This window comes from Ursus arctos, unplaced genomic scaffold (assembly GCF_023065955.2).
Source record: "Ursus arctos isolate Adak ecotype North America unplaced genomic scaffold, UrsArc2.0 scaffold_19, whole genome shotgun sequence".
In the NCBI taxonomy this organism is placed as follows: Eukaryota; Metazoa; Chordata; class Mammalia; order Carnivora; family Ursidae; genus Ursus; species Ursus arctos.
In genome coordinates, this window is record NW_026622863.1 from 23,851,637 (window position 1) to 23,871,451 (window position 19,815).

General features: G+C 45.4%; 4 protein-coding genes across 8 annotated transcripts in view; 2 read left to right on the top strand and 2 right to left on the bottom strand.

Moving 5' to 3' along the window:
* Nucleotides 1–3,502, top strand: part of HAS3 (hyaluronan synthase 3) — a 203,306-nt gene extending 199,804 nt beyond the window's left edge. For both annotated transcript variants that reach the window (XM_048223560.2, XM_026495097.4), the window contains one exon: nucleotides 159–3,502. In XM_048223560.2, the coding sequence (XP_048079517.1) occupies nucleotides 159–1,082 (924 nt within the window). In that variant the 3' untranslated portion in view covers nucleotides 1,083–3,502. The remainder of the gene's footprint in view (nucleotides 1–158) is intronic.
* Nucleotides 3,503–3,919: 417 nt separating this feature from the next.
* On the bottom strand, nucleotides 3,920–6,383 carry DERPC (DERPC proline and glycine rich nuclear protein). The gene has a single exon (XM_044382466.3). It carries the CDS (start codon nucleotides 6,381–6,383, stop codon nucleotides 4,761–4,763), a length of 1,623 nt encoding a protein of 540 aa, XP_044238401.1. The 3' UTR covers nucleotides 3,920–4,760.
* On the bottom strand, nucleotides 3,920–14,549 carry CHTF8 (chromosome transmission fidelity factor 8). Of its 3 annotated transcripts, XM_026495104.4 has the most exons (5): nucleotides 14,442–14,537; nucleotides 11,324–11,402; nucleotides 7,384–7,441; nucleotides 7,006–7,123; nucleotides 3,920–6,604 (listed from the first exon to the last, which is right to left on the bottom strand). In XM_026495104.4, exons 3-5 carry the CDS (start codon nucleotides 7,404–7,406, stop codon nucleotides 6,380–6,382), a joined length of 366 nt encoding a protein of 121 aa, XP_026350889.1. In that variant the 5' UTR covers nucleotides 7,407–7,441; nucleotides 11,324–11,402; nucleotides 14,442–14,537; the 3' UTR covers nucleotides 3,920–6,379. The 3 variants fall into 3 exon arrangements, with proteins under 3 accessions (XP_026350889.1, XP_026350888.1, XP_057170185.1); XM_026495103.3 differs by lacking the exon at nucleotides 11,324–11,402 and having other exon boundaries at nucleotides 14,442–14,549; XM_057314202.1 differs by lacking the exons at nucleotides 11,324–11,402; nucleotides 14,442–14,537 and adding an exon at nucleotides 14,044–14,112.
* UTP4 (UTP4 small subunit processome component) overlaps nucleotides 14,326–19,815 on the top strand; it is a 32,241-nt gene continuing 26,751 nt past the window's right edge. Inside the window, exons 1-3 of one of the 2 annotated variants that reach the window (XM_026495094.4) lie at nucleotides 14,326–14,632; nucleotides 15,820–15,980; nucleotides 19,045–19,236. In XM_026495094.4, coding sequence (XP_026350879.1) covers nucleotides 15,822–15,980; nucleotides 19,045–19,236 — 351 coding nt within the window. In that variant the 5' untranslated portion in view covers nucleotides 14,326–14,632; nucleotides 15,820–15,821. The other variant, XM_057314201.1, reaches the window with a different exon arrangement.

The window sequence follows — 19,815 nt, forward strand, 5'->3', positions numbered from 1 at the left end:
CAGGTTTTCCAGCTCTGGCTGGGTTAGGACTCATGGCCAGGTATTTAAGCAATGGGGTACAGAACTCAAGGTAAGGGAGGCCTCATGGCCTCTGGTGTCTGTCTCCCGGGACGCAAGTCCTCAGGCGAGGAGGCCCAGCATCTCTGGTTCCCTTGCAGATCCTCAACAAGTATGACTCGTGGATCTCCTTCCTGAGCAGTGTGCGGTACTGGATGGCCTTCAATGTGGAGCGGGCCTGCCAGTCCTACTTTGGCTGTGTGCAGTGTATTAGTGGGCCCTTGGGCATGTACCGCAACAGCCTCCTCCAGCAATTCTTGGAGGACTGGTACCATCAGAAGTTCCTAGGCAGCAAGTGCAGCTTCGGAGATGACCGCCACCTCACCAACCGAGTCCTGAGCCTCGGCTACCGGACTAAGTATACAGCGCGCTCCAAGTGCCTCACAGAGACTCCCACTAAGTACCTCCGGTGGCTCAACCAGCAGACCCGCTGGAGCAAGTCTTACTTCCGGGAGTGGCTCTACAACTCTCTCTGGTTCCATAAGCACCACCTCTGGATGACCTACGAATCAGTGGTCACAGGTTTCTTCCCCTTCTTCCTCATTGCCACAGTCATACAGCTTTTCTACCGAGGCCGCATCTGGAATATTCTCCTCTTCCTGCTGACAGTGCAGCTGGTGGGCATTATCAAGGCTACCTATGCCTGCTTCCTTCGGGGCAATGCAGAAATGATCTTCATGTCCCTCTATTCCCTTCTCTATATGTCCAGCCTCCTGCCAGCCAAGATCTTTGCCATTGCTACCATCAACAAGTCTGGCTGGGGCACTTCTGGCCGAAAAACCATCGTGGTGAACTTCATTGGCCTCATCCCTGTGTCCATCTGGGTGGCGGTCCTTCTAGGGGGCCTGGCCTATACAGCTTATTGCCAGGATCTGTTCAGTGAGACGGAGCTAGCCTTCCTGGTTTCTGGGGCCATCCTGTACGGCTGCTACTGGGTGGCCCTCCTCATGTTGTATCTGGCCATAATTGCCCGGCGATGTGGGAAGAAGCCAGAGCAGTATAGCTTAGCTTTTGCGGAGGTGTGATACAGCCCCCAAGCAAAGTGGGAAAAGTGCAATGGGTAAGGGAGGGAAGGGGAATGGAAGAGAAAAGATGGGGTGGGAGGGAGGAGGGAGTGCTGTTTTAGTTTATTAACGGTCCAAAGGGCAAATCTGGAGTGCAAAGAACAGTGACTGTACTATATGGTCTGGGGCAGTTCTGCTTACAGGAGGCAACACCATTCCAGCTCAGGGGGCAGAGACTTGTTTTCATGCCACAAACATCTGCTTGCCTCTGCATGCATGGTGGACTCTGGGAAAGATTCCACTTCCTCCCCCAGGATCCAAAGGGAATGCAGAAGTGTGCTAAACCAATTAGTTCCAAACAGTGGCAACTTCTGATAGGTAAGTGACAGCCTGTGGCAAGGGGTTTTCTTAGACCATCTGAACACAACCAGAGGTGGTGGAAGAACGCCTAGGAGATCTGGACCAGGTAGTAATGTGTCCCCTACCCCCACCCCCACATCTAGCTATCAATGCAATAAGATTGTGCCTGAGATACAAGGCCCAGAAGCCTGATCTTTGGGCATCAGAAAACAGGGTCCAGGAATGGTGCTTTATTATGTGATATACTCCATTCCACATCTCAACATCCCAAGGATGAGCCAAACTAGCAGGGAGTTAGCACTGAACTGCTTTTGAGTGTGTATATATATCTATGTTAAAAATGAAAGTCTGCCAGGAACAAAGATTGGTGGTGGTGCTAAAGGCCAGGGGCTATATGGAGGCCTTGAGCCGAATGTATCTCACCTGGAAAGTGCCCGACATCTAGATGAGCTTGTCTGTGATCTCTGAGGGGAGAGGAAATGTTTTGGTCATCTATCAGAAGGTGAAACCCCAACATGCTCAGAAAGGAAGTGAGGACTCAGGTACTTCACCCTGTATATTCACCCTGAATTCCTCTCTCAAACTCCACTCTGAGTCTAAGCCTCCTCCCTTTGCTTTCTTCGAGGTGATGCAGTCACCTCTTCCACCCTCTTTCTCACTGGTAAGTTTTTCAAGGTGGCAACTGAGGTAGAGCCTGGGCTCTCATAGGCCCCTCTGCCAAGGGCAACCCTGTCCTCAGCAGGTGGGGAAAAAACAATTAGGAGCCTCTGACCAAATTAACTGCAATCTTGGAACTGCTTGGACAGATCCCTTAGCAGCTGGCTAAGCATGCACGACTTTCAGGCTACAGTTCTTGACAATCATCTCCAATGAAAAGCTTTTCAGTGTTCCCTAAGTGAAGCCTCAAATCCAAGCTGGTCATCTTTGAGACGGTCCATTCTCCTCAGTGGCTTCTCCAGGGAACTCTTACAGCCAAGTTGTGGATAGTCATTATTGCACTTGCTTGCTTCTTTCCAGAAACCAAACCCAGAGATGGAATTGGTTCCTAAATCCTAAGGTTCTTCATTTCTCTCTCATGCCCCTTGAAGCTTTTATTTTCTTATGCTTTTGGGGAGTGAGGGAAGGCATTTTCTAGAGGCTTGCAATCCAGAGACTATTCTCAGCCCTTGGGTTTGAAACCTGGGATCTTGACTAAGCCTTTGACTTCGGGGATGCTTGCTTGCACGCGTGCCTGCTCGCACTCTCCAAATGTCCATTCTCAGCAGGGCCTGCTAAACCCTCAGAACCAGCATTAAGGTAGGCAGTAGAGGGGGCAAGCCTCTAGTGTGCCCAGGTGCTTCCTACAAAGGAACAAAGTGTGCTCTGAGCCACAGACTGGCAAACCCTGGTGCTTTTCTTTCATCTCCCATGAACACAAGGGTTTTCCAGGTGCGGCCAACATCGCTGTATCACACAGACCTCGAGCTTCTGGTAAGACTGCTGGTTGGTACTGGGCCCAACCCAGGAAAGCTGGGAAGAGGCAGCAGGCATTTGCTAAAGGCAGTTGTTCCAGGCTCTTCCGTGTTTTTGCTGGCCAAATAAACTATTTTGAGCACTACAATGGAGGAAATCCGGTCAGCCAACTGCAGAGCTCAGACTTCACTAAGGGCTTGTTTTTCTTCAGCTTTTACTTGAAGGTTAAGGTAGGACAGACTCCTGGATGGAGAACTCCTGGTTGTCCTACCATCAACTCTGCCTTGCACTGTGGTTATCAACTTTGCTCAAATCAAGAGTAGGCAGGTACAAGTAGTGGGCTCACAACGTTTGACCTCGACTGGTTTTTCTAAGTTATTTTGTACATTTTTCAGCAGCGAAACCAAACTGGGTCTTCAGCTTTATCCCCGTTTCTTGCAAGGGAAGAGCCTTTATACAACTGGACACATTTTGGTTTTTCCTCATTGAGAATTTTAACCCTTTTGTATTCTTTCTACAATAATTTGTAAACGTATTTATTTTTACTTTTTTTTTTTTTTTTTTTTTTTACTTTTCAGGTCAAATATTTTATACTGCACTTATTTGTCAAAATAAAGATTCTCACATAATGCTGGTTATCTCTGAACTACTTCCTCCTTGTAACTTAAACTGGGTTTATTCCAGTTTCAAAAGAGGTACTTGTGATAGAAATAGTTTTGTCAAGATAGTTGGCAGTGGAACTCAAAACATGTAGTCACAGCTGCCTCTGGACCTGGGGCATACAGCAGGCCCACCTTGTTGATAACTGCACAACCTCTGGTGGCTGAACTTTTTTTTATTGTTGAGGATGGGCAAGGTCTCTGGTGAAATCACTGGCAGATGAATGAGTCCTAGGTAAGGTTAAAAGTCAACGCTTGCTTCCTGCTTGAGTGACAGCATTTTACCTGGCAGATAACACAGGACTGTGGCCAAGCTGAAACAATGAAAAGCAGTGGGTAAAACTCCTTTCCTATGGGAACAGGTAAGGAAATGGAGTGACATCGGCAGCCCTCTCATCCCATTTATTAAAGAAACGGTAAGAAAAGATACAAGCAGGAAAAACACCAACCATCCTTTCACGTCAGGCTGAACGAAGCACAGTGATTTCTCCCCTTTATCCCCCCAACCCCCCACCCCAATTCCCATATTCCCATCCACGTCAGTTTAAATTTTGAGGTTCTTTGATTGGGAGTACTAGTGGAGAGGGAGTTAGTTAGATGAGCAGTGGAGCCTTGATTCTGGCCTCCTCTAAGTCCCAGGAGAAGGAAGCTGCAGGCCCAATCAAGCAGAAATTGTATTTGGTGGGTCTCTGAAGTGGTTGCCCACCTCCCTGTTCTGTGTTCAAGCCCCCAGGGAAAAGTATGGCAGTAGAGGATGACCAGGTCCAAGCTGCCCAGGTCAGAGCTGCTGAAGCATGGTCCGTTCACCAATGCAACAATCCTAGAGAGCAGTGAGCTGATTCTCCAGTGGTGAGCAGGGAACTACATATGAAGTGGGACCTGCAGGCCAATGTATCCCTGAGGAAAAGTCCACATGAACAATTCAAGAAACTAGTAAGAAACAAGGGGCAAAAAGCTGTGGGACAAAAGCACAGCAGGCTTCTGGAGGGCTGGAGATCCTTTCTGTCAAGGTCAGGATCATTCCCACCTGCCGTAGTCCATCTCCCACATAAAACATTTCACCTTCAGTCAAGAAAGAAGCAGAGGAAAAAAGATGGCTCATCCGAACTTGAGCCCCAGCTATGTACTTCAGAGTGTAGCTCCACATCTACCCTTTTACTTACAACACGGCCCCTGCCCAGAACCATGGTGCTTGAAAACCAAAGCGGTCCTGGAGAGAAAACAGTGTTTAAGGGGGTAACATTCCATTTGGGTACATTGCAGCCATTGGACCCCCTGGTCTGGGGAAAGCAGCTGGGTTTGTGCCAGGTAGGCTCCCCACTCTAGGAAACGGGACCAAAGTCTTGCTTACAGGGCCATTCATCCTTGGAAAGGAAGCTGGGTTTAGACCCAGGGTCCCAGTTGGCCTTGCAAAAGGAGCTGGGTTGATACCCACAGGGCCTGCTGGAGAAGAGCCCAAGGGCCCAGGAGCTGACCTGGGGAAAGTAACCTGACCAGGGCCTAATGGGCCAGTAGACCTTGGGAAGGCAGCTGGACTTGGACCCTGCAAGCCACTGGCCCTTGGGAAGTTAGCTGGGTTGGGGCCTAGTGGCCCAGAGGTTCTTGGGAAAATTGCTGGACTTGAGCTCTGGAGGCCAGCAGACCTCTGGAAGGTAGCTGGATTTGAAGCCAATGTGCCAGAGGACTGAGAGAAGGCAGCTGGATTCAGTCCCCCTGAACCTGTCCCCCTTGGAAAGGGATTGGCATTTACCCCCATGGGCCCAGCTGGCCTTGAAAAATGAGCTGAGTTAGGACCTATGGGGCCAGGAGCCCTGGACATGGGAGACGGATTTGGCCCTGGAAGGCCAATTCCCCGAGAGCCAGGACCCGAGTTTGGGCCTATGGGGCCAGGTACTCTTGCCATAGAAGATGGGCTTGTGCCCATGTTTCCAGAAGCCTGTGAGAAAGCAGCTGAATTCGCTCCTAGAAGACCCGCTGCTCTTAGAATGGGGGCAAGATCTAGGCCTTGAGGTCCAGCCATTCTTAAGTTAAGACCAGATCCTGTGCCCAGGAGGCCACCCGCTCTGGTGTCCACATTAGGGCCTGGGCCCAGGCCACCTGCCCTTGGGTTGGGTCCAAGGCCTGGACCCAGGCCACTTGCTCTTGGGCTAGGCCCAAGGCCTGGGCCTGGAAACATACCCGATCTCGGGGCAGGGTTTGTACCAACAAAGCCTGACCTCAGATTGGGACTTGGTCCTGGTCCCAGGCCAACGGGCCTAGGATTAGGAGGACCATTCCCAGAAGTCAACAGGACACCTGCTCTCAGGTTGGGCCCAGATCCTGGGCCCATAGGGCCGCCACTTCTGGGGTCAGGACCCGTTCCCAGGAGACCACCTGACCTTGGGTTGGACATAGGACCTGGCCCTGGGAGACCCCCTAACCTTGGGTTAGACAGAGGCCCTGGGCCTGGAAGACCCCCTGCCCTAGGGTTTAGAGATGGCCCTGGGCCTGGGCCCAAGAGGCCACCAGGCCTTGGGAAAGAAACTGCACCTGCACCAGTGGGATTCATCCCTCTTGGAAAAGAAGCCATGCCCGGGTCACGAGCACCAGCAGGGAAAGGTGCTGGATTTGAAGCCAATGAGCCTGATGAAGTTGGAAAAGGCGATGGGTTCCTTGGAAATGGGGCCAGATTTCCACCAAGAGAACCAGATGCCATAAGGAAGGGATCAGAATTCATGCCCAGCGGGTGGCCTGTGTTCAAAACAGGACCCCCCTGTGGTCCCAGGGAACTGTCGAGCCGTCCTCGAGGTGGCAACTGAGCACGAGTCCAAGGAGTTGGCCGCTCTCTAGGGAAAATCCGGGGTTCTTTCATACTTTCTTGGGGACGTTGGTGATAATGGGCTTGGGGCGAGTTTTGAAAAGGATCTTGTTTTTGATGAGTGCTGTCACCAGGTACCGGGTGCCAGTTTTGCAGCCAAGCTCATCACAGTCCTGCTCCCCAGGAGTGTGTTTGACAAGGACGGCAAAAGGTTTCTCCAGATGGATGATTTTTCCATACAGGATATGATGCCCCACGATCAGCACAGGGATTCCCTTTGGCAGAACAAGAATGAAATGCCTGAGGTTCAGGGCAAGGTCATAACACTCAGGTGCCTTCTAGAGATGCTCTTGGCAAGCAATGCTGGCACCTCTACTCCCTGGTTTGGCTCTACCACTCCTTAAGAGCCACATCAGACAACCACCCTTGTGCCCTTTTACTCTTTCTAGCCCCAGGTGAGAGAATTCCCACTTTTTAAAACTGTGACTTTTCCAGATTCCCCAAAGCTAAATTTCCCTGCTATTGCAGGAGTCGGGGGAGAACACGCAGAGAGCTTAGATTAGCTAGACCTCGAATAACAAACCTGAGGGCAGTCCTCACTCTGGGTCCTGGGAGCACCACCTTGGTGTAGCTTGCTTTCCTGAGGCATTAGGCAGGGAAAGAAAAGTCCCCTCACCTCAGTGGTGTAATGTAGGTCTCCCAGGAGGTTTCCAGCTAATCCAGTGCTGTAGCGAGCCTCGATCTCCCCCTGTAGTTCCATCAGCACCCATTCTGCCAGGCCTCCAGCCCCAGCACTGCAAGCAAAGGGCTGGCGGTTACAATATTTTTGAGGGGTGAAGGATGAATAGTGTCCTACACCACCATTCAAGGCCCAAAGGAACTCTTTGTGGAGCACAAGTTCTTGGGAAATTAGGAGTGCTAGGCACCGAACTACAGAAGAAATGCAAGGATGTGTGCAAGATGCACCTGAGGACCCCGATTCTTCCAGGAAAATGTCAAACCTACATAACCCTAATCATTCAAACTGAACAAAATAGTCTCAAAATGTACTCACCTGGAAATAACAATTTGCACCATGAGCTTTCCGTCTTTAAAAAGCAACTGAAAGTAAGCTGTAGAGGAAAAAAAAATTTAGGATAATAATAATAATAGTAGCTAATATTTATCATGTGCTGTGTGTGAGGCATTTTTCTAAGTACTTAGATTTTATTTCATTCCCCTAACAATGCTATAAGCTATTAATATTTCTGAATTGACATTGTATTTACAACATTGCTTAAGATCACCAAGGGTCAACAATGGTCTGCAAAGTTGGTATTATAATTATGTTCAAGGTCATGTACTTACTAGTCAACGAGCCAGAATTTGAACCCAAAACATACACTATCGCCCACACTACTGACCACTATGCTAACTTGCATTTCTCAAGAATTTTCTATTTTCTATTCTGCATATTTCTAAAAAAACTAAAAAATTCACTTAGATTTTACTTTTCCCTTTGGTGATACAAAATATGAACTTTGTGTCTAACAATCTGGTTATATTTCAAGGTTCAAAGGAATTCCTTTAACAAAAGCCAAGAAATGAAAAAGTCCTTCAGGCAACTTTGGTGAATGGTAAGCGGATACCTAACATGACACTCACCATACGCTTTGACCATCTTTCACAGAGGTATACCCCGACAATCAACTTTCATTTTATGCAACAGTACCACCTGGTGGCAAGTTTGCGGTACTCTAGAAGAATGGGTTAAAATGAGTATTTTTTGCCTGTGACAACTGGCTTCACTTGTCTTTCTAGGAACGATAGATCCACAGGGGACTGAGGAGATGGGGGATCTAAACTACACGTTCTGTATAAGTCTTTCCAATAAATCGATGGAACTTGGTGGAAACTTATTAGTCCAGTGTTTACCAACTGTAGTACTGTATGTTAATAGGTATAATTGTTCTCAAGCTTAGCAAACATTGGATTAAAAAGTTAAACAGGTTCCTTCACTGATATGTTAACCTTCATTTTGGGTCTCCAGGGGAAAGTGTATTGCCAAGAGCCTTACAGGACGGCAGAACTTCTCTATTCTCGAGCACCAAACGTACTTTGGGAACACAAGGTCAGTCAATTCACTGGTCTTCAAATTCAAATATAAACAGTAGCTAATACTTATTGAATTTTTACTATGAATCAGATGCTGTACGCGTCTAAGAACCTAGGGCACCTGTCTTTATCTACAATCATAATTGATATGCTCCCAAAGGAGAAAACCAAGTACTAGTGAGAATGAAAGACATCAAAGCATCAGGTAGACCCTGCAGACGTGGAAAAGCTGGTCAGAAGAGCCGTGGGGGGCGATCAAGAAGGCATCTGTGAGTAAGTCAGACCTTCTGTAGCAGCACCAGTTGTGGTGCTGCTTGAGAAAAAATACATGGGGCTTAAGGGCAAAAGTCATGTGACAAGATAAGGAGGCACTACACCACCATCAACTGAACAACCAAAAGCACTTTTAAATTTTTTCTAAGGTTTCTTGAAGGAAGGATTACAAATTAAAATCGGAAGACTTAAAGTCAGGTTCCAGCCTGTAAGTGTAGAACTTTTCACTGTGTCATCATGCACAAGTCACTTAATGACCATGAGGCTAACACCTAGATTATCTGACTCATTAAACTACTGTGAAGACCACATATACGCAAAAATGCTTTAAAGACAGACAGCTATTTTTTTAGAGAATGGAAAAAGCAAATCGGTATTTCCACACTATAATTCTGACTATAATTTAGAGAATGGTAGGTATATTTTAGCCATCAATCAAAAAAAACCCTCAGTAACTAGAAATTGCAGTTGGAAAGTTTCTAAAGGTTAATAAATGCATACAGATTAAAGGGTTCTTGTAACTAAGCTCTTGATGACTGATAATGCACTATATGTTTCTTGATGGATATAGTAATACACAGGTAGTTTCTGAGAAGCAATTAAGTGTTCACACAGATACACAAGTTCTAGGAAGACCATGGCAGAGAAGGAAATCAATCTTTAAGACCTTTGGAAACATGTCTGATAGGAGTACCTATGGACTGTTTAAGGGGGAATGCAGAAATATTTTCAGCGCATTCCACATTTCCTGAACAGTTTCCTGTTAGAACAGGAATTCACAACAGTGGCTCAAGTGGGCAAAGGAAAACAGATGCCTGATAGCTAGGTCAGAAGAGCCGCACCTGCATACTCATCCCCAGTGCTTCTGAGTACACAGTTGTACCCGCATCTATAGCAGGCCCTGCCTCAGTCAGGAGATCTCTTGATACTGGCAAACATCTAGCAATGCTCCTGAAAATACAAATTTTGGGGCCTACAGCTTTACCATTCTGCTGCTGTCCCTAGTCAGGCTGGTAAAAAAATCCTGCTAGTCCCACTGGGATGTTGCAGATGTGAACACAAATGAAGTTCAGACCCACTTGTAAGAGTTTCAGCTCACAGGAACCTGTGGACTGGCCTGGCTACATTTACGTACATGGGAGTGTATTTACCTAGTTAGTAAGAAACAGAGGAGAGGGCATTCCTTTAGCAAATTTTAAAACTCTACTTTAGGGGTGCCTGGGTGGCACAGTCACTTAAAATGGCAGCTCAGGTCATGATCTCAGGGTTGTGGTTTGAGCCCCACGTTGGCCCAGTGCTCGGCACAGAGTCTACTTGAGATTCTCTCTTCCTCTGCCCCTCCTACTCATGCATGCATGCTCTCTCTCAAATAAATCTTCAAAATTCTACTTTAGTGCCCTAAAATAGGCTATATCACCTGAATTTTATTATCCCTTTTCTTGCCCCTTGAGATTACTACTCTAGGCAACTGTTCTCAGGGTCAGCGTAGGTAGGTATACCTGGGTACTTCACTGAGGACACACCTGATGGAGATGACGGAATGTGTATTTCACTTAATGTGGAGCTGACTAAAAAGAATCTGGTAACATGCAGCCCAATCTGTCCCTATACGCTTGACAGTAGGCAGGTAATAGAAAAACAAAGAGGTAAAGTAGTAAAATACAAATCAAATCCTATTAGTAATAACAAATATAACATTATGATAAATATTTTCTGTATAGCAAAAAAAATTTCTAAGTCTTCAGTCTCAACTAATTCCAGCAATGACAAGTAGAACAATTTCTACATGTTTGTTCTAAGATATTGCTTGTACAGAAATTGCAGATTTATTAAAAACATCTGAAGACACAGCCTGAAAAATACACTCCATCAAATCATGAAACTGAATGGAGTCAATGAAAGAGCTTGCTTGGCACCTCTCTCTCTCTTGAGTTTAATGACAGATTTGGTGAGGACCAACTTACTTGTCTTTAGTTAAGAATAATAATTCTAAGTTGACAATATGTGTAACTGTAGAGCCAAGGAAAAATTTCTGCAATGTCACTCTCTAAAAGATGTTTAATTCACTGTACTTCAGAGTGGAGTCTCATAGGCCACAACTAGTGTGGACCTGGAGCGATGGCAAAGTGGGGAAAAAAATCCCCAAACCTCTTTCCCCTGAAATGAAATATTTCAACTCCTCTCACCCCCATATCTCAAAAAATGAGGAAATTTTTTCCTGCTTAATTGTTCTGGGCCTTCACGTCACTAAATAAACTAAGTTATATTTCTAACTTAGTCAAGTTTAGCTTTCTAAAGGAAACTTTTTCTGAAGTACTTTATATATCCTAATTAACTCTTGGTATTTTCCTGTTTAAAAAAAAAAAAGTCTTTTCTGGGGCTTCAAAATTTGTAGAAATGGCTTGCCCCAGATCATCCTGTCTTAAGACATGGAGCCAGTCTGGAGGTCCTGGGTAAAGTCAACACACTACTGCTTCTCAGGACAGTGGTCCAGGTAACTTTAAGATCCCTGAACAAACTACAGCACGGCAAAAGAATCAGCATTCTCAAAACCAATCCAGAGCCACAACAGAGCCCTACCCAAAATTCAAAACACTGAGGTGGAACCGTATCAATCTGGGACATACCTTATTTAACTGTCGTTGGGCTTCTACCTCTATTTTCAATTTACTATTAAAGTTATTATTAAAAACCTGAAAAAAAAACCTGAAAAAAAATCAGAGTGCAAACACAATTTTAGAAGAAAAATCCAGGCAGAGCATCATAATACAAAAAGCTTCATTTCTTCCATAGTTAAGCTTTTGTGGACACTGATTTTCTAGTTTCATCGTGAGAACCTTTAAGAATGTAAGCACTCTTATTCCCATTTTACAGATAAGGAAACATGCTTAGAGAAACTAAGGTTAAGTAACTGGTCACATAGCTACTAAGTGAGATGTGAACCTCAACCCCTCCACATTATGGCCTCTCCAGGAGTCCTCTCCTACAGCACCTCAAATATAGTACTTCTGTATAACTTCTGATTGCTTTACAAAGATCAGCCTTTCTCATTTCTACAAAATGGCAAGTAACCTACACAACTACTAGCCAAAGTACCTATTACATCTCTGGGGTAGGCAGTCAAAAACAAGTCTTTTCATCATATTCAGTTGATGAGATTTAGATTTTTGAAATCTCTAGAGATCTATTCCATGTCAACTCCAAGATTCAAAACTAAGCATAAGCCAAAAGAACAGAGGACATTGTCACTGATTCATTTTAATCTTCAACAAAATTGAAGTCTTATAATTTGCTTTCTGAATTTTTAAATGTTAAACTGTTAAAAGATTACTAATGTCTTACAACAGAATGAATGAGCAATGATCCTCATAATGGTAACTGTCCCCAAAATATAATGGGGCAGAAGTGTGGTATGGATCCAATTAAACAGAACATATACAGCTTTTACCCAAACAAGGGGACTCAATGGTGATTAAAAATAATTAAGTTTTACTAGAGCTAAGTGGTATTTTATAAAATTTCATTGCAACCTTTCACTTTGTATTTAAGATAGGGAATAAAGGCTTTAACTTTACAATTCTTAGTATAAAAAATGCATTTTTTATTAAAAAAATTAAACACTTGACAAAAAAATGTTTTCAAACTGCTAGACGAACGCTTAGCATTTACTGAGCTTTTATTCAGTCCCAGGAACGGTTGTTTAGGATTGCAGTGAGGACTCAAGTCGTCAGACCTAGATTCTGTCACCTTAGCCTATGTGTGACTTGGGATTAATAATCTAACCTTTTAGGTTTCAGTTTCCCCACCAATAAATTGGGCATAAAAAAGAACCTATCCCAAAGGGTTGTTGTGAAAATTTAATGAGGTTATGAATGGAAAGTCCTCAGCACAGTGCCTAAAACATGGTAAGCCTTTAGGGTCAAACTACTTACTACTGGTAGGGAACGTGGCATTGTCTTAGTAAATGTTCAACAGAATGTCTAAATGCTATACTGTATAATTATTTTAATGTTTATAGTGGACCAAACCTTCCTACAAAAGCAGGTTATCAGAATAAAACCAAGTTTACATAAAGGGAGAAAAATTCAAATGGGACAGTCAAGGTTCACGGAACTGCTTCAAGAATTAAGTTCTGAAAGGTTTTTTCTCTTTTCTCTAAAGATGACTATTTTTCTATGTGCCTTTCCATCAAATAAACAATTCAGGAAGTTTTCATATACAAATGAATCAGATTATTTTTATTAGCAGTGTTATTGTGGTTTGTGACTGAAGGGGATGGTCTAAGTTTCAAAGGGAAAATCTTGTCTCCTGACAGGCTTATGTCATTAAGCACTAAAATTCTGTTTCCAAATGAGAAGCTTGCTCCCCTCCAAAAAGGGGCTATGGAGGGTAGGTGGAAATGAATGCTTCCAAACTTTTCATTAGTGAAGAGTGTGTTCAAAAACATGTGTGGATACTATGCATACACGTGGTACTTTCCCATCACATTTTAGGATTCCCATGATGGGGGGAATCAATTACTGGTATTTGCAGACAATGGGTGGAAAAGATGGCTTCAGTCGATCTGAGTTACTCCAGTTTTCTCCATCTTCTCCTACTCTGCAGCCCCATCTCAATCCTTCCTCCTCTTACTGCTATGACCCCCATCCTCCCCAAAACCCCTCCTTTCTAGCCCTGCTTGAGGTCTCACATAATCCCGGATTCTCCTTCCACCGACCCCCATCTTCTCCAACCTCTCCCCCGGCCCCCTCCCATCCCTTCAGTTGGAGCTACAAACACTTCCTATGTCTAGTCCCGCCCACTTTCTGGGACTTCTCGATCCGCTTCCCCTCTCTTCCCCAACCCCCTCCAATTCTCCCCCAGACTTTCCCTGGGACCTCCTACCAATCTATTTAACCCTTTCTCCTACCTCCCAAGGAAACTATTCTTTAAATTGCATTCCTCCACACCCCTCAAACCGCCCACCCTCCTCCTGAAGATTACTCTTTAAACGTTTTCTTCTACCACCCTCATTCTCAAATCGTTCCCTGTTCCCTCCTCAATCTTAAGTACTTAGCTCCTCCAGGACCCGAACCCACCCCACTCTTTAGTCTCTCACTCCGCCCACAAAAGAACCTGGATTACTCTTCCTTCTAACCACCCTCCCAATTATCTATCCCAGCAGCTTCCCCCCGCGACTTAAAATGTCCCCTCGAACAAACCTCATCGTTCTACACCCCCAACCCCCCAACCAAGTTCCCTTTCTGATATTCCCGCTACTTTCTGGGTTCCAGTTCTACTCCGCTCCCGTAAGCCTCGCGTGCTGGACTCCCTCCCCACCCGGGGAAGAGCCCCTTCCCGCACGTACCTCGAGGTTCCGGCCCGCGCCGCCCCCTTCTCCGTCCTCCGCCCGCGCTCGGCCACCCTTTCCGCCCTTCTCTCGCTCCGCCCCGCTCGCTCCCTTCCTTCCCTCCGCCTTCCGTCTATACACCGCTCCCTTCCCCCACAATTCCTGGCCCTCCCACCCCAAGGGCCCCTCTGGGTTCTCCCCCACCTCTGCGAGGCTCTCCTCGCTCCCCTCCCCCTTCCCGACCGCCCCTCCCCCGCCCGCCGCTCCCCGCCCCTCGGCTCGCCATTCTTCTCCCCGAGCCGAGCGCCCCACCCGGCCCCAGCTCCCTAGCTTCCCTCTCCCTCGCACCCTCGCCCCCATCCCCGGCTCAGCCCTCGCTCCCCGCGGCCTCCCGCGCCCCCCGCCCGCGGCCTGACCTGCAATGGCGGCCGCCGAACGCGGCGCCGCGCGGCCAACGGGCGACAACCGAACCTCCCGCCGCCGTCGCCGCCGCCGCGAGCACTGCCTGCGCACTTCCGGCCTTGAGCTGCAAGCACTTCCGGGGCAGAGCAGGCGAGCGCGCGCGCACGTGGGGCCGCGGCAGAGAGTGGGGAGCCCCCATCAGTAGGTGAGTTGGGGAGGGGGTATGGGAAGCTGGCGGGAGAGAAAGAAATCTGAGGGGGTGCGGCCTGCCCTAGGCCGACGCCGGTGGAGCTCGCCGTTCCCCATGTGCCGAGGCCTGGTGGGGGCTACTCCGTAGATTCCCGGAGAGGGAAGGGGCGGCGGAGTTCTAGCGCGCGCTTCAGACGCCCTCTTAGCCGGGCCGGGCCGGGCCGGGCCGGGCCGGGCCGAACGCGCCTGACCTGCCCGCGGGTTCCTAGCCTTGAAGGAAGACGGGTGAGGGGGCAAGCCAGAATCGGTCCCTGTCTTCTCCGAGTGTGTATGTTTGCGGCGGTGGGGAGGGGATAGTTGACAGATGCCGGATTAAGTCCCGTGGCTTCCTTCCCTTGAGGAGCTCTTGGTTCTGCCTGCCCCATCAGCCTCACTGCACTACCTTAGCTTGAGTCTGTAATTTGGAAACTTAGCGTGCTATAAAGTTAGGGAGACGTGTTCGCTAAAATGCAGATTCCTAGTCTTCCCCCCCCACTCCAATTCTCCCCCCATCCGAGAGATTGGAATTCTCCACTGAAGCTGTGGAGTAGAACCCAGAATCCTGCGTTTTTAAAAACTATTTTTGCAGATGATTTTGATGCAGGAGTTCTGCGGATCCGACTTTGAAAGACTGTTTTAGGCTGTATTTCTTCTTGACAGTGTTAGTGGTGTTTACTCTCTTCTTCACCCCCCCCCCCCCAAGAAACCTCATACACAAAATATAAAGGAGTACCTTAGTTTCTGCCTCGAATACAACTGGTCAGCACCATGTGCCTCCCTTCCTTTAGGTGCACACTCCCAATTAGAGAACGAGGTCACGTTTAGTCTCATGTTACCCGTCTTTCAAAGAGTACTTTCTTCCGGGTGATTGGCAGGATTGTTGGGAGTCTGGGGTATGCTCTATATGTTGATCTTTTCGTTTTTAGCTGAAGCATCCTGTGCTTCTGGAGATGGTTTCATAGATTCTTGCCTGGGGTGTGAAAGCATCATTGGTTAGATATTTAGAAGTGAACCTCAGTGAGATACAGTTGGACTCTTCCATCCAGGACAGTGATAGTAAGAAATAATATATGTGACATGCTGCTATTAACAATAATAAGAAACAATATATGTGACATACTGCTGTTAACATTTAACAATAATAACTCTTTTTCCCCCCTTCAGGAATGGGTGAATTTAAGGTCCATCGAGTACGCTTCTTTAATTATGTTCCATCAGGGATCCGCTGCGTGGCTTACAATAACCAGTCAAACAGATTGGCTGTTTCTCGAACAGATGGCACTGTGGAAATTTATAACTTGTCAGCAAACTACTTTCAGGAGAAAGTAAGTCATTTGGAAGCCTGATTCGGTGTTGCTGAGTTAATTTTCTTAAGTTCAATTCTACATCTTGTATGTCTTCTGTATTCAAAGAGATCAAAAGAAAGTGACTCTGGAGTCATTTAGAACTATGTAACTTGTGTAGTAAATATGCAGTCTCTTGTCTGAGCTCACAGTTTTGTTTTGTTTTTTTTAAAGATTTTATTTATTTATTTGACAGAGATAGAGACAGCCAGCGAGAGAGGGAACACAAGCAGGGGGAGCGGGAGAGGAAGAAGCAGGCTCATAGCTGAAGAGCCTGATGTGGGGCTCGATCCCATAAGGCCGGGATCACGCCCTGAGCCAAAGGCAGACGCTTAACCGCTGTGCCACCCAGGCACCCCTGAGCTCACAGTTTTGATCTGTGTAATGTCAGAAAGATACTATCTGGGAGTTGTGGTGGCTCCCTGTCATTTGGAAACTGGGGTTTGCTGGTTCTTTTGGGCACAACAAAAAGGGAAGCTGTCAAGACTATTGCTTTATATCAGTTTCTGCACCACTGCAACTTTGGTAAGGTGGCAGGCATTTCCTGCTGGGGTTGTCAGTACCCATTTCATTGTCAATTCAGAAAAAACAATGAGACATCTTAGTATCAAACTTTCTGGTGCCATGATATGATGGTAGGAAGATGGATTTCTAAGTTCATCTGTCCGAGAGAATGTATACTTAAATGCCTACATTTGGGAGTAAAAGAGGAAAATACCATTTGGGTGTATGCAGAGGGCTGTTACAGCAGCATATTTTTCAAAGGCACTGATTACTGATTTCAGGTGCAACAAAATAATGCATTTCACATTTATTGTGTTATGCGTCCTAGGCACTGAATGGATGCCTGTGAATGGATAGATGGATAAATGAATGAATTCAGTACCCAGCAACCTAGTACTTGGAATTTAGGCACCCTGCAATTGTTTCTAAATGAGTGAGTAGCAAGTATTAGGCATTATGACAAGAGTCAGAGGCCCTTGAAGGAGCTCAATGTCCAGTGGGGAAAATATGACTATACAGTTTCCAGCCAGTAGGTAAATTTTATGATAAAGCTAAGCACAGACATAGAATCTTAGTGGAGAGTTGGCTTACTCTGATGGTGTGGGCTTAGGAGTCCTGGAAAGGGATGGCTTACTGATTTGACCCCTGAAGAATCAAAAGAGTTAAAAAATTGGTCTTCACCACCAATGGGTCATGTTCTATACTATGAAAAACGTGCTATGGTACAGGTTTGTTGTACTCTGTGGTATTTCTTGTCATTTATGATAATTAAAATTATATAATAGTTTGTATGTTTGTTTAATGTTTTTCTTCCCCACTGAACTTCAAATATTATGAAGGGACCATGTCACTGATATTGATAACCGTATTCCCAGCATTTAGCAAGTGCCTAGTACAGAGCCAGTTGTGAGTTAATATTTGTTTAATGAGTATTTCTACCATTCCTTACTGAGTATTTCTTATTTTTTTCTCTCATCTCTCCTTTTTTCAACTGTAATTAATTCAGTCTAGTCTTTTGCTTTCTCCATAGTCCTTTCCCTACTATTGTTAATCATTCTCAGAGCAAAAAAATTTGTATCTGTTAGAGTTATAAGAGTATGGACCAGGAATAAGAATTAAAATGTTCTTTAAAAAAAAAAATTTGTATTAGAGAGAGAGAGAGCGTACGTGCGCGCACAAGCGGGGGGACTAGCAGAGGGAGCAGGAGAAGCAGACTCCCTACCAACCAGGGAGCCCGACGCAATGCGGGGCTCAATCCCAGAACCCTGGTATCGTGACCGAAGCTGAAGGCAGACACTTAACCAACTGAACCACCCAGGTGTTCCAAAAATTAAAATGTACTCTTCACGCTTAACTTTGGCACTTTGGGGAAGCTGCTTAACCTACAAGTACTTGTGTCATTTCAAGTTAAGAGAGGAAAAATTATACTTACTCAGTCCCTTTCATGCGGAGCAGATGTAAAAATAAAATGCCTTGATATGTATGAAAATTTTTTTAAGTGTTAAGAAAGCACTTAGAAATCTCACTGGATTGAGCTACATTGTTTATGTTATTGTTTTTAAATTTTTTATTTATTTTAAAAGTTGATCCCTTTTTTTTTTTAAATTTAGTATCCTCTACACCCACCCAATGTGGGGCTCAAACTCATGACCCTGAGATCAAGAGTCGCATGCTCTTCTGACTGAGCCAGCCAGGCGCCCCCATTTATTTATTTATTTTTATTTTAATGGTAAAATTGATACTATAAATAGCATGTATTTAAAGTATATACATGGGGTGCCTGGGTGGCTCAGTTGGTTAAGCATCTGTCTTGGCTGAGGTCATGATCCCGGAATCCCAAGATCGAGCCCTGCATTGGGCTCCCTGCTCAGTGGGGAGTCTGCTTCTCCCTCTCCCTCTCCTCCTCCCCCGGCTTGTGCTCTCTCTCCCTCTCTATCTCTCAAATAAATAAAATCTTAAAAAAAATAAAGTCTAGGGGCGCCTGGGTGGCGCAGTCATTAAGCATCTGCCTTCAGCTCAGGGTGTGATCCCGGCGTTCTGGGATCAAGCCCCACATCAGGCTCCTCCGCTAGGAGCCGCTTCTTCCTCTCCCACTCCCCTGGCTTGTGTTCCCTCTCTCACTGCCTGTCTCTCTCTGTCAAATAAATAAATAAAATCTTTAAAAAAAAAAAAATAAATAAATAAAAATAAAGTCTATACATTGAAACTTTGCCCTACGTAAACCTTTGAAACCATCACCCAACCAAGATAGTTACATTTTTTTTTAATTGGATATGTCAGATACAGTTGTATACAAACTTTATTCTACTGAAAAGGTTTTGCAAAACAAGTCCTACAAAGAAAAACAAAACCAACTGTATAGGTAACTAAAATTTGGATCTAAAAAATGAAAATCTTAATAAACATGATCTTCTGATAGAACAAAACCCCATACTAGTTTTTTCTAGGTAAGTGTTTTAATTTTTACCATGTTGCCTGTGACTACTCGGTGCTGCTAGCTGATTAATTCATGGTGGGTTGACAAGTTATGGTGTTTCTGTAGTTTTTTCCAGGTCATGAGTCTCGGGCTACAGAAGCTCTGTGTTGGGCTAAAGGACAGCGACTCTTTAGTGCTGGACTCAATGGAGAAATTATTGAGTATGATTTACAAGCATTAAACATCAAGTATGCTGTGGATGCCTTTGGAGGACCCATTTGGAGTATGGCTGTCAGTCCCCATGGTTCTCAGCTTTTGGTCAGTAAGCAAGTATTGGTAATTTAAAGATTTTATTTTTAAGTAATCTCTTGTACCCAACCTAGGGCTCGAAGTCACATCCCTGAGATCAAGAGTCGCACGCTCTACCAACTGAGCCAGCCAGACGGCCCAACTGTTAGTAATTTAAAGCAAGATTTCTCTTGTGCTCACTTAAAGTTTCTTCCTATGTTCACAGGAGGGTAAAGTTAAATTACGACGTGTAGTAACTCCAATCTGAGGTAGATTCCAGCAACCCCAGTAAAAGATTGGAGGTGATATTGGGGATTAAAAATCACTTGTCCTTGTGAATCCTTTCTGCTGCTCCTTTGGACCTCATTTATTCATTTATGAAGTGAGGGGCTTAGTTTGGTTCAGCATTTTTTAAACTGTACTTTGGAATTGGGAGATGTGGAGGCTATTTTTTGTTTTGTGATTTATATTTTATGGTAAATATCATTTCAGAATATGGCATGTTAACATGAAATCCTTCCATAGATTCACAACATACTAACGTCTGTTAAAAGTCCTGGGAGGTACTTCCACAAGTTAACTTATGGAACTGTGTTTTACCACAGTGTT

Excerpts from the sequence above, each read along its gene's own strand:
- DERPC (XM_044382466.3), bottom strand. The coding sequence starts at position 6,383 with ATGAAAGAACCCCGGATTTTCCCTAGAGAGCGGCCAACTCCTTGGACT.
- CHTF8 (XM_026495103.3), bottom strand. The coding sequence starts at position 7,406 with ATGGTGCAAATTGTTATTTCCAG. Across the intron at positions 7,124-7,383 it reads GTGCAAATTGTTATTTCCAG|TGCTGGGGCTGGAGGCCTGG; the intron begins GTGAGTACATTT and ends CTTTGCTTGCAG. Across the intron at positions 6,605-7,005 it reads ACCTACATTACACCACTGAG|GGAATCCCTGTGCTGATCGT; the intron begins GTGAGGGGACTT and ends GTTCTGCCAAAG.